Here is a 14,557-nt window from a genome sequence, read left to right on the forward strand (position 1 = left end):
GGTGATTTATGAAATGAAGAAACCCTGAAAGATTGGCTGTTTTGCAGCCATATTGGATCATATCACACAATAATTTCACAAGCACATTTTAAGTTAAAGCGTGTTGCAATATGAGGTTTGAAATTTAAACATGCAGACATATATGATACACAGACAGGCTGATGAAGAAACAGACGGATATATGGATGTATGGACGGAACAAATGAAGTTTAATAACAGCTAGGCTTGACTTCACTCAGCGTGGAAATAAACGTTAAAATTGCTGGCAGTTGAGTTTATCTGGTATATTGATGAACCACGGTGTCGCAAAACTATGAAATCATTTTGATCATTCACAGAGTGCAGTTCTTGTGAAAGTTATATTTCAACCATTGGCAACATGTACCTATACTTAACAATGATTAGACAGGCAAACACTGGTACAGAGGAGAATGGATGTTTATGGAAATATGCCGAGTATATTGAAAGCTACATCAGCTAGGAAGAAAGAATCTTGGAATATACTGGAATACACACAATCAAAGTGTTTTGATAGCAAGATGTTAACTAACAATACCTGTGTGCACTTCACTTATTCCCATAGTCAAGATTCGATCCTCATTTATGGACAGCAGATAGAAATCTTAAATGTACTTTCATTTTATTTTGACATGGCCAAAAACATTTCTGTGGTCCTGAAATTCGGCAAGTAGCAAACTTAAACCTGTTTGTAATTGCAACCACACCGCTTGGCTCTCCTACTGACCTCCACTAAACGGTTTTGATAACACACAGTTAACATTACTTGACAGCCAAAACCCTGCAAAGCTGATAAATCTTACTTTAATGCGTATAGGAACTGCCGCCGACAAGCTGCTGGATAAATTGCGATAAAATCAAACATGGGAGTAGAGCAACTCTGGTATGGTTGTGAAAGAAGGCACTTGTTTGCCACAGACCATTCCCTAATGTTTAATCTAATACAGTTTTTATCCCCACGGCATTGTACATGGACTGTAGGCATTCAACTCCAAGTAAAGCACTCAGTATATCACATTGGATTTGTTTCCAGGCATCACTATGGACTGGGAAACTTGAAATTCCAACCTCATGATAAATTAATGATTCAATACTGGTTTTCGTATTATCTGTTGCTGTTGACTGAAATGGAAACACTGAATGGAGCAGAACGCTCTGCTTACCTATCACTTGGACTTCATGGTCGTTGTACTTGCCCCAGTCAGTAGCCATCTTGGAATGTTAGAGAGCCCTGTCTTAATCTAACGGTGTCCCTCTGCAGCTGCTAGCGCTAAGTTCAACGGCCCACAGCTATGATACCCTTGCCTAGCTACAGCCTGACGGTTGGGCCAGAGTTGGCTAACTCAAAGTCTTCTTGACCTGTGAATGAATGAAGAGCATGTTGCGGTTAGTTTTCAGATTCCATTTTGTTTTTGAAGTGAGGCAGCATATCAATTTAGAGATCATCGATTTTTGCCACATACAAGCTAATGACTTATGTGATGGAAAGGGCAATTTTCGATAGTTCATCATACATTGCCCCTACACTGCTATGCATTAGCAAAGGGCCACTGTTGCCCAGGCATACGACAAAACACAAAATTGGGGGAATTGGGGGAGGTGTGTGCGTGTGGAGGGAGCAGGGGTTCTTGAGAATAACAGGTACAGTGGAAAGAAAGCCAGTACAGAAATTGCACACCAAACCCATTAGCAACATTCAGCATGTGTAACACACTTACACATGAAGGGAATTGTTTCCCAGCAAGACAGCACAAGGACTGACGATTGTACATCAGGCGTTAGCCAAACACTGATGATACCATTGCCCTCTGCATTATGCACAATGCTGAAAACATACATGTAACAGACAACCTCTTTTCATTCTCCTGGGAGGGATTGGTTTGTTGTAAATCTTACCCTACTTGAATTCTTACAGATGGAGTTTGAGTCCCAGTCTGGATGGTAGCTAGGTCAACTGAATACTGGGAAATGGATGGGCACGGAAGGTTTTGCAAATTTGCTGAATTAGTGAGGTTTAGAGTGAATTTGTTTATCCTTTCTGTGTAATTGAATGCAAAAGATAGCCGGCGTGGGTGAATGTGTTTATTTTCTGTTATAAATGAACGAAAACACACTGGTATCATGATGATTCAGGTCGATATATTTCACAAGTCAAACCGACAGACTGGCAAAGATACTGTGGTATAAACGTACACACGGCTGACAAGACATGGTGTGATTGGTGTTTTCTTTTCTACTTCTATAACTCTTGGTTGATTGTTTATATGCAATGCTGGCAGATTATCCTGCATAAACACATCCCTTTGTCACTTTTCATAAACACATCACCACGGATCAACTGTATGTGATTACCAGCCAGGTTAACAAGCTGTTTCGGCCAGTAGTGCAACGTAACATTAAACAAATGACCAAGATCAAATTTGTGTATACAAAAGATGTTGGCATCGGTGATTCACTGCCTGAACTGTCTTTCTAAAAGAACAACTCAAAGGGGGAATGAGTGAGTAAGTGTACCGAGTCCTACAACTTCCATCCAGAAAATATGTGGAAATTGTTTGCCAAAACCGTTCCCATGCACCGAAACAAGTGAATGTATGTCAATCTGTGTGTCGATATACTCTATGTATTACACAGCCATTGACAGTTGAATTGAGATCAACAGCAATGTTTATTCTACATGAATAGGAAGAGCACTATGTACCACAGTTTGGTAGTCTGGGAAAATGTCTCCCATCCATCATTTTAAAGCCCAAGTCACTGAAACTTTAATTGTGTTTTTCATAATTTTTTTTGATTTGATTGTAAAATACAATTTCTTCTCCTACTCCTAGAATCGTGTTCAGTGCTGAGCATTCAACTTGGGCCATAATTTTTGCATCGAGTACACAATGTATTGTTTTCAATGGCTACTTTGTTCTTCTTCATATGGTATGAACTTCAGGGAAATGAAGAAGACAATGTACTAGTTTTCTAAAATGCTAACAATGGTACTAGTATCAAAAGCTACAGATACGGTTCTTTTAATCTAAACTGACCAAAGCTGTAACTATTGTCGACTTTTTCCCTACCGTTTTTGTTGTTCATGTCAACTGTGGTTCCTTGTTCTACTCGTTAGAGTACGTTGAGATACACAGTGAGTGTTGAACTTGTCAGCTCAGATTGTACATGTGTAGGCTGCATTGTTGACAAATGACAAATGAATATTCTAGCCCATACTATAATGCAAATGTAAACAATAACAGTGCATCTTACACATATAGATGCTCTGTTTACAAGACTATAGGAAGTATTTTCCAACATGCTTTGAGGAATAGAACAAGAACTTGAAATTGACATACAAAAAAAATAGTGAAAAAAATCATCAAACGTTACTGCCAATGGTATCTGAGAGTAAACCCAAACAAACAAGAAACCCACACTTAATCTCCATAAGTACTCTGATCATTTACTTCTGCTGGGTTGCTAGTTGCCGTGCTCATCAATCGATTAGCGCCTTAATTGCTAAACAAATTAGAACCAATCTGAGAGCTAAATTAAATTGCCCCAGGGGGGGTGCTGGAATCCATGTGGGTGGTAATGTCTGGAGAGTAGGCGATGACAATACATCTCTTCCCTGGAACACTACAGAGATAATGAGTCTATTTTTTGTCAACAAAAACTGATAAGGTGGAAGAGATTGCACAGACAACTGTCAATTGTTTACAAACTCATCATGGATAAAGTAAGCCTTTCTCTCTACCTGTGAGTACAGACGCACTGTGTAGCACTGGCAACTGCACAACAGAGTCAAAGAAAGTAAAAGTGAAGGATTTGTGTATTCTTCATGAGTTACAAGCATCTCTGGTGATCAACAATGTGAGATTGAGTAGGGTACCTTGTCTGTGAAAATGGATTGTACTGAAGGCTATGGACAATAACAACAGAAACATTCCCTCTGCGATTAACACTCTCCCAGTCAGAATACTAATTCTCTCTTTGGTAGAATCACTGGAAATCTAAACACCTTAGCTGTGCAGCCGACAGGTTCTTTCACAGATATTTATGAGATTTCTATGCCAGGTTTGTAATTTTCTTTTTCAGAATAAGATTACGGGCAACATTGAAACTCACCGTTTTGGATAAACTAAAACCAATGCTTGATTCAATGCTCAGTGGCTTTGGGAAACTGGCATGTAAAACTTTGCAGGACAGGGTGAAGTTCTTGCTTACCAAGTGAAGGGAACGCAATGGACTCTCTATGCTTGGATGTCAGACCAGGAAAGAGGCAGTTAAAAGTTTACTGCCCGAGATTCCAAGCTGATCCCGAGGTCATATTTATCCCTGGCACACAGAAAATTAAAACAACTGTTTACTTTGTAACAATCATGTAATTGTGCAGCTTTAACAAGATACAAAACGGGGAGGAAAATAAACATCCTACTTCAAGCTTTCACTACTCTGAACAGATACAAACAATCCCCGACTTTCAGGGTTCAAAAGGTCAGCCATCTTGAGGCGAGACCGATGGAGACTTGTCACTGCAGTGTAAACTTCACTGCATGGCAGAGCCAAGCCAGCCACACCAGACAGAGTCAGGTTTCTGCTTAAAGTGACTTGCCTAAGGTGGATGTTGAGGCTGCACAATGCAGGCTATAAGGGGTGGACTATTTGATATCATTGGGGGGGGGGGGTCCTGGAAGATTGATGAGGTAGTATTATTTTTTTTTGTACCTGATCTATTGTACGTTGTTTTTTTCCACTCTTCCAGCTTTTTTTGTGTGAAGCCTTCTCTGCCTACTTTTTTATTGACATTGGCAGGGAATCTAATCTTCTTTTTCATCGAAACTCTCCCCCCCACCCCCACCCCCGGATATCAAATGGTCCACCCCTAACAGGAATCAGCACCATTACCACCCATTTTCAGACATAAATTCTCTTGGCCCACTACAAAGTGCTGCTTGTGTAAACACTTTACACTAACAACAAAGTTGCGACTGCCATTGAAAGTATACATCAACTTCATCGATGGGATTCAAGTCTTGCCCTCCTACTTTTGGTGTTTTTTTAAAAGATTTATTCGCTTAGGAAAGGTGTCTCAGGGTATATACAATGAAGTTTTCTGATATAAACAAACAACTTGTGCTCAAAATATGTGATTCAACTTTCTAAATACTGTCAGAGCACTGATCTACTACTGCCTGGTTTGAGTGAAAAAAGATTTAATAATCCACCGGGGTACGAATCTTAAATGCCAGGGTTGTGCTTGTTGTCTATATAATTTGCTTTCGCTTTCCGACATGCTTGTTCTTCCTTCACAGAGAAATGTAAATATGTAACATCAACAAAGGCAAAAACAGGAAAACTCAAAATTGGAAGTTGATGGATTCCAAGAAAAGCAGCAAGATTTACGATGTACATCCTATTCTCTACAACGCCTCCGCATTCTATTCAACTAAACATAGTCAGCTGAAATTCACTGACAGTCTCCACCTACAATGGTGTCTATATCTTGTCACTATCAGACCAAACTCTGCAACAACAACGAGAATCTCAAAAGGCAATTCACAGCAAGATCGATGCTATCGCACATCGACATGTACTGAATGAATCACTTAAAACAGCTTTTCCTATAGATGGTTTGGTCTTACAACTCTGCAGAGCTTGGAATATCCCATTCATCGGTCCACACATTGCCACCTGACATGCATTGGACATATGACTTCCATCCTAGAGCGTCTACTGTCTAACGTGAAAGAACTCCAAGCAACCTGATTCACACTTGCCTGCAGCAATTTCTTTGTGAGTTACAGATAACCCGGTCAACGCAGGTCAGTTCTTTTCAATGGCACAACACCTGACAGAGCAAGGCAACTTCAAGAAATACAGGTTTTGTATCACTATGCCAGGGTTTGCAGTGCAGTTAAAATATTACTGCTACGAGCATCCCCAATGTAAGCATTTGATGATGAACAATTCCTCCACTGAAGCAGAGCAATGCTACAGTTCACCAAGAGAGTTACAAACACGGAACAAAACATGACGGAAGCCAGCAAAGCTATAAGTATAGTACATACACGCTTTGCCAAGTCTTGTCTGTTGTTGTGTCAGACAATCTCAGTTTACACGGTCCAACATATACAGTTATCCTTCCAACAATAGGCTTATACGCAAACATTACCAACAATACCATGCTTCACTTGGTAATACCAGGGATTATCCCAAATTGAAATTAATCCGCGATTTAGCACTGCGACTTCTACAGAATACACACTCGAAGGTTGGCAGAGCCTCGGTTTTATCGAATCGGTGGCTTGTAATGTGGGGTTATTTTCCAAGTTTTGTTTTCTCAGGTGCTGTGTTTACACCTTAGTAACCCTAATAGGACAAGTAGGAACAAACACCCTGCTGGGGGTTTTTTGTGGAAATTTTTCAATGTCCTCTTAAATCAACACTGAAACCATTTTCTAGCAATGCCAACAATGCTGATTGTTTGGAAACGTTTGGAAAGTTTCTCAAAAGAATGGACATGTACCATTGGTGTTAACTGTTACAAAATTTAACTTCCTGGGCATTCATATAGAGTGTAACAGTTACACAATGGCATAACACATCAGACCTCCAAATCCACCCACAATATTGTCTGATGATATTTGGTAAGATTTTACAAAAGCATAAATGCAATGTTTTGAACAACACCGAAAAACAAGATAAAATGCTGAATATTGTTAACCGATACAAGTTTGTAATATGATAACATATGTAGTACTCATGCCATCAAGACATCAAAATCTTGTTATTTTAACAGTATACTGTATACCTGTTATTGTTGTCAATAACGCTCAACAGTGTTAACCCTTTGAGCACCAAAGTCTATTTTTGTTCCGTTTATAAAATAAACCCCAGTCAATTTTTCTCAGATTTTTGCCAAAATTTTGAGAAAAACTTGTAGCTAATGAAATGTGATGTCCATTTTGTCCAAAATTATCAAAAAATTACAGAAAAATTCATGAAAATTTGTAAAATTTTGCACTAAAATTTTGGCGGGAGAAAAAAAAAGCACTCAAAGGGTTAAGGAGGAAAACTATCCCAATGGCTGTTACATTTCATAATCTTTTCATGATTTTAGTTCTATGAAACAAGCTCATCCTATCATTTGTCTCTTGAAAATATGTTGCAAAATATATATATTAAGTCACAGCCTTGTCACCTCAACAGATTGTGTACAATATTCCATTCCTATAATTGACAAATGAATTTAGTCCCCACCAGAGCTCAGTTAACATTTGGCTATAACACACATACAGGCCGCATCCAAAAATTGAACACAAAGAACTTTGACGAGACTTTCAGAATAAAACAAGAGACGGCCTTGTACAAGCAGAATTAATATACTGGAAATGAAAACACATTAAAAGTTCTGTCTAACAGAGCGTTAACCCTTTCACCCCCAGTTCCCTGTATACAGGTCCAACTTTACCATAGAAAACAATGGATTTGGGACAAACCATGGTGGTGAAAGGTTAAAGTAAGCAGCCCTGACATACATGTAGTGGGTACAAAAATGGACTATGATTTGGCAGGATTGAGACATCTGAAAGAGATAATTTCCACAATGCATTGCACTGTTAAATTCTCTTTCTGTTTTCATCGCTGCTGAATTTCACTGACTGTGTCGCCTGACACAAAATGTGAGACGAGAGCAGTCGCTATCTGTCTAGTGAAACACCGGTTGCCCGGAAACAGAGATTTACGTGGGACAGACTGCAGCAGTGTCATAAAAATTCAACTTGCTTCTTGCAATACAAGAGGTAGCGGCAATAAAGAGTCGCATCAATAATACGGCTGCAGTGTAACGTAAATATATTGACGTGCCTCGCGCAAAAGGTTACTCTAATAAATAATACATAAACGGCAATTTTTATGCCAACACTGCAATTGATACAATCCAGAATTCAAAATGCCTCGATTTCTGATGGAAAAAAAAAGGTTATTACATACATCAGACATTTATATTTTTAAAGAAAGTGATTTATATGGTAATATACATATGATCCTGAAATGAGTTTGTATCGGACTGCCTGCAGCCGTCTCCAAAGACTCTGATTGGGCATAGATGAACACACTGCCAGATGTTTTACGATAAATTTGACGCAGACATGCTAATTTGAAATTTTGTGAGTTGGAGTACTTATCATGACTGAATACAAATCAGTGTATGCAATGAATATTGTTTCAGTAATGCCATGAGTTGAGAAAATCATTTTCTTAGGCACTTTGGTGATTGAGTAGTAACAGCATTGCTGTCCTGTACCATCGATTGCATAGAAGAATGAAATAACAGTGAGATTTGCAGTCTCGAAAGACTTCACTCGGTTTTGATATTTTGTTATTGATTATCAAACACTCTACTGTATCTGTTTACTTTAATTAAAAGTGGGGGGTTCACATCATATATCTCTGTGCCTGGACCAAGAAACTGTTTAACACTGATGACACTGATTCCGACCTCCTGTGTTTCTTGTTGGTTGGGAAAGAACTGGGGGACAAAAACACCCACATCTAAATCCACAGTTTGCAAGAACGCATATTGGTGAGCATGTGTAGCCATTTCTTTGCATACACCACTACCACTACACTTACGTTTGTATATAATGGCTGATCATATACATGGGGACTTCAAATTTTAGAATGATATCTGGATTGTGAGGGGGGAGTTCTGGAATACTTGGCAAACACAGAAATCTTCACTGAATAATTTCTTATCATTCCTGAATCTCAAAAACACCCACATGTAAATAACACCTGTTCAATCGGTGTCGTTGCAGAAAATGTGCATCCGAACACCAGCACTCATGCTGAATCTATGGAGTTTAGAATTCCACTTTGAGAATGTTCTCTCAGCATAAATACAGTGAAAATTATGACAATTGTTACACAAACAGTCAGTTTGACGAACGAAATAATGGACATACCTTCACAGTGTTGTGAACTTCACCTCAGTGTAAACTGAAGCATGACCCAGCTGATGCATGACAAACGACAGTCAGCTTTGCTACGACAGTGAAATATTCAAATATTGAACCAAACCAAGCTAACAGCCACTGACAGATCCAGAGAGTACCAAACGCTTCAAGTTAATGAACGTGGAGTGACAACCGTTCCCAGGCAATGTGTACACTGGAGTGCAGTACAGCACCTGCTGGGTAACGCAACTTCTGAAAAACAACCCAGGTGTCAACACCCTCAGGGGGGGTCAGGTATCAGTGTTCAGTGAGGCAAGTATCACTCCCATTGCATTGTCCAGTAGCCAAGAGATGGGGTCAATGCCCTAGCCGCCGCCTTATAATCCAATGGAAAAGAGGACCCCACTGTAGTGATGTCACATCTTATCTAAAGCAATAGCACCACAATAAAAAAGATTGTCCAAATCAGTGCAGGTGTACACACACCATGATATCGAAAAGATGTGGATCTCTGGTTTTACATGCACAGGTCAGATACAGCAAGTTATGCAACCAAGCTCTGAATTACAAAATCTATCCCTTGTAAACAATAAAACCTGACTCATGGCTCACGATAATAACAAATACATTCCCCAAACAGCACAATATCTATTGATTTTACGAAGAAGAACAATTAATTCCACCATTTGTATGATTAGATTATTTGAATATTGAACTAGTTATTATAATTAACATTTGGGACAATCTCCATTTTGCTGGAGAGGGAGAAGATGGGTCATTCATGGTTGCTCTGGAGTATCTGTGGGTCATTGTATGCATTTCACAGAACAAGGAAAACCATAACATTTGCTGGATTGATGTGTCAGGAGATTAAAAGTACACTGAGACTAAGCCGCAATATTTTTGATTCTGTTTCAAAAATTCCATTTGCAATAGCCTCTGATTGAATGGAATCCCATCTGCTAAAAGCACTTGAGTATTCAGCTTTTAATTGACTCTTTGAAAATTTCACAAACACGGGGGAGTTTTTCAAGTTGAAATGGCTTTGTTGATACACAGTGCAGTGACAACTATTAGCACGAAGGACAGATTTTATCTGTCTGTTGTTAAATTCAGGCTTGAAATTCATAATTTTGAAAACAAAAAAGTGCGATTTTTGAATGATATGATGAAGTAAAAATTCCACTATTAAAATTTATCTTTGGTGTATAAAGGTACGCCATGAGCCAAACCCTGACTTTTCTATATACGAAGCCTCAATGTCTGCAAGCAAGTGTTGAAGATGGAAACACTCCTAGAAGCAACTGTCTGTATTGACTCGGCAAACTCCATCATATTTCCTGAATACACAGTGGCGAGTCTATACAGATGACCTCTTTTCCATATCGAGGACTTTAATGGCTTCTTCTCTCTCCTCGGGGCTCGGCCTTGGGACGGAATCCAATTTGCTCAGGAGAGTGTGTGCCAAGCAATTACGGTCATTACAAATTCATGATAGGATTGCAATTTGCATGGCCATCATCTAGACACGGAGTCTGTCAACATGCTGGGAAAGAGGCCTGGCATTTGAGATTCCCTCTGATGGAGCGCCTTCACTATCCATGTCTGTGTGTAAAATATCATCTTTCTTTTTTCTTTCATTTTCCCCCTCAGTGGGGAAAAAAAAAGCCAGACGGGCATACCTTCATTACGTGCCAGTGATTGGCGATTGAGAAAACAGAGCACTCCGCCGATTCCGAATGACGAGGGAGGTCGAAAGGCTACGCACACACACATGCTCAAATTGGAGCAAATCAATATCTCCGTCTATGGCTAAATTTGCTTGATTTCAAACGTCAATACATCATTTCTGCACTGTTGTTCCATGTGCCTGTAATCACCACCACGTTGTGTGTGTATCTGCCGGTGAACATATGAACACCAAATCTGTAGCCCATGATGAAAATGCCCCTTTATTCAAATGGTGTTTTCACACTGAAATCTTGTTTCTTAGTTTATCAATTTTGTTATTTTCTCCTCTGGAGTTAAATGAAATGCACAAATGACCTTTCAAAGCTAGTTCGTTTTCTTTCCCCAATTTAGCATTATACACTGCGTACACAAATTACACCTGTGCAGATCTTTAATACACCACCTACTATCTGGTATAACATCAGTCTGTACGAATGATGAATTGAAATTGGACATGCTTTCTCATTCCATGGGGCATTGCATTGTTGAGAATTTTTTTTGTATGTTGAAGTGCAGGAGTATAAGGTTTTTTTTTTTCTATCAGATAGAATGAAGTGGATTGTGGAGTACCCAGAATGTCTGACGCCAAGAGTTGAAATCTTTGTGTGCATAGAGATAGTCACGTGTGTTGGTTACCCAATATCTACAGTACTTTTGAAGAGACACCTAATTTTTCTGCTTGGTAAAATGTCCGGTGAATCTACGCTCCTTTAACTTAATAACTTCTGCGTAAACAATACTGAGTAAATGTGTTTTCTGCCATGCAAGCATAAGAGGGGCAAAACTACTCACAAACATGTGCAAGCTGGAATGTTTGTATTCATGAATGAAGTGGACATCAACGGCAGGTACCTAGTGGGTAACTTGCTGAGTCCAGGTGTTGGCCTGTGCTAGGGTACAAGTGCATGTGTATGTGTGTAAGGGTATGGGTGCATATAGTATGCATACATGTACGTATGTATGTATATGTATGTGTGGCTATCCACCTTCCGTTACACACCCAGAGACACCAGCCGTCTCTGTACACAGGGGCAGAGCATAAACAGGGCATATTGGTGCCAATGGCACACTTAGCCGATGCACCTGATCAAACACAATTCAGACTGGGTCCTACCTTGATGTGTGACATGTAAACTATCATTTTACAATATTTCATTACTTGTCTGTGCCACTAAACTGCAGATAAGAAATCCTGCCGGGGTTTACGGTTCTCATTTGTACTTGATCATTTGCTGATACAAGATGACACAGTCTCCCATGTGGACAGACTGTAAGGATGACAAAGGACATAGTTGCCTTTCAATCTAACATACAGTACATCCAAGGTTATCAACCAGAAACACGGGGAAAAAAATTCCATGTACATCAGTGGGGAATAAAACCTGGCAGAAAAATGATAAAATAAGGTGAAAAAGTGCACTGCCCTTGCCTACTACATGTGCCCATGATATGAAATTTTTTAATACAAACATTTATCTCTGTGTGACATTTCACCTGTATCAGTCACTCTCTTGTTCAAGAATCAAGCCCTCAGGCCTTGCAGACTCAAATTTTGAATTTGCATAACCACCAAATAAAGTGACTGGATAGTAGGTGGTCACACTTTTGAAAGCTGGTGTCAAAACAATGAAATTTGCTTAATGTGCCTCCGGGACAGATATTCAGACTCCCAAATCATTTCAATGCTTTCTGTATAGGCTTCTGTAGACTCATTTGATGCCAGTTGAGTATATTTTTGTGAAAAATGAAAATTTAATTTTTCCGTACGGAGTTACCATGGGGACAGAAGCCATTTAAATTAAAAATACCATTAATTTTTTGTAATTTTTGCACAGTGTCTGCTGATTTTATTCTTGATTTTGAAGGAAAATGGTAAATTAAAGTTTCCTTAGGGAAAGTTTGTGCAAAAAATTTAAGTATTTCAGCTTCTAACTACCTTGAAAATGAACTCTCTTGAAACTGTTGTTGTACCTGTTTTTCTTTCAAAATGATATATCCATCTGAGGCTGTGCAATGGAATGGAGGCAGTAGATTCAACAGGCCTACACTGGAATTTACACTCAGTGCAGTCTGGGCCGACCACATGTGCATGGAGTCTGGGACAAACCAGGTCAGTTATCCTGGTCATATGAACTTTTCCAGAACACTGCCGCATATCAGAGTCACAGGAGCAGTAAAGTGGTAGTCACATTTTCATGCTGGAGTATTGATTAGCTCACTGGATTAAAACTGTTTACATTACATTTTTTAACAGCCTTCGAGCAGACATCTGACAGCGTGCGCGCTTTATTTATAGGCGTAAATAAAGGTGGGGGAAGGCTACTAGGTGTACATGCAGGTTTTAGTTGACTTTGCTGTAGAGAATCTGTAACGTTTTAAGACCTGCTACTACAGAGAGGCGTCTGTCTCTATGGCAAAAGATAAACAGGGAGTAACTTAATGAACTGAAAATTACTCATATTTTGAGTTTTAACTCGCCAACGGCTTCTGTACAAACCGTTACCTACCACTCAAGCGTCACCATGGACTCAAATCCTACATTGATTATTGGGCACCTAAGACCTCGGACAGTGCTTGGACGGTTTCCATGGAGATGTGGCTGCTCCTAACTCTGGTTGCAGTAACTATGGAAATCAAAAGTGTCTTTTAAATTGGCAAATATTTGGAGACGGATTCTGCCATGTTAAAAACTTAACACTGTCTGTGGCAAAGGAACACCTTACAACGGGTTTTAAGTGATCATTTCATAAAGACAACACGACGCTGATCTCTCCTCTGCGTCATCATCCTACACCTGGCAGATTTCCAAGTCATCTTGCACATTTATCCCACGCTCATAATAATCCATCTTCATACAAAAGTAATTTCTCCCGTCCTGTTTTGGCCTACTTTCACTGTCAAGCCGTTTAGACACCCCGTAGAATTTATAAATACCTCAGTAAATATACAACGCGATTGAGGATAAATTAAACTTCTCACTTTAATCACATTTTAATATCAATTCTCATTATGTCTGAGCATATTTAATATGCATTTCATTAATCTTCATTATCGTCACAGGATTTGTGGCTCCCGAATAACATATTTTATAATAAAGAGTATAAAAGGCCAGGTTAACCTGTTGTGTTAGTCATAACTGGATGTTCTAATGAGATAATCCTAAGCCGATCTCTTTTCATGATGAATGCAAACCTATCTTTCTCTACATCTGATCATGATCCAAGCTTACTTGTATAACCGCGTGCCACTTTTAGAGCTAACGGAAAGCTGTATCGGGCCCTGTATGATCTGTGAGTTCCTGCCTCCTGCGATTCAAAAATTTACATTTTGTGTTTATGATCAATGACATTACGAAACTAATTCATGTCCCCAACACTCTCTCAAGAATATTTATAGAATTGATCATTTGTTCCCATTATTTTCCATATGAAGTCACCAAGCTGACAAGTCTCGTCCTTGCTCAGCGTTAAAGGTGTCCTGCTTCTAAATTTCTAAATTGCCAATGAAAATTTGAGCGCCATCAAGAGTTCCAAAAGGGAAATGTTCACAGGGTCATTTCGAAACCCAGGAATTAAACAGACATACATATTTGTTTTAGAATTGTCTGGTATACCAATATTTGTCACTGGCGTATTGCTAGTTTTTTCTTTGCAGGCTGAAATTGAGAAGGTATTTGCAAGAGCATGACTTGGTAAAATATCGCCTCTTTAACATCAGATGCATTTTCATACCTAGAAAACCACAAACAATGAAATTTAGGAAACCACAAACAATGAAATTTAGGAAACCACAAACAAAGAAATTTAGAACAGGAGTCATACACAGAGAGATTTGCTGTTAGTGTGATTAAGTAGCGGTAGAAATTA

The 14,557-nt window shown here is 39.2% G+C and overlaps 1 protein-coding gene across 3 annotated transcripts in view; it reads right to left on the reverse strand.

The window, feature by feature from the left end:
- The window catches only part of LOC139131002 (amyloid beta precursor protein binding family B member 2-like), a 154,935-nt gene that overhangs the window by 62,965 nt on the left and 77,413 nt on the right, over window positions 1-14,557 (reverse strand). For 2 of the 3 annotated variants that reach the window (XM_070696893.1, XM_070696895.1), the window contains one exon: window positions 1,182-1,377. In XM_070696893.1, the coding sequence (XP_070552994.1) occupies window positions 1,182-1,230 (49 nt within the window). In that variant the 5' untranslated portion in view covers window positions 1,231-1,377. Of the gene's footprint in view, window positions 1-1,181; window positions 1,378-8,969; window positions 9,203-14,557 lie in introns of those variants that run through there. The other variant, XM_070696894.1, reaches the window with a different exon arrangement.

This window comes from Ptychodera flava, chromosome 4 (assembly GCF_041260155.1).
Source record: "Ptychodera flava strain L36383 chromosome 4, AS_Pfla_20210202, whole genome shotgun sequence".
Classification (NCBI taxonomy): domain Eukaryota; kingdom Metazoa; phylum Hemichordata; class Enteropneusta; family Ptychoderidae; genus Ptychodera; species Ptychodera flava.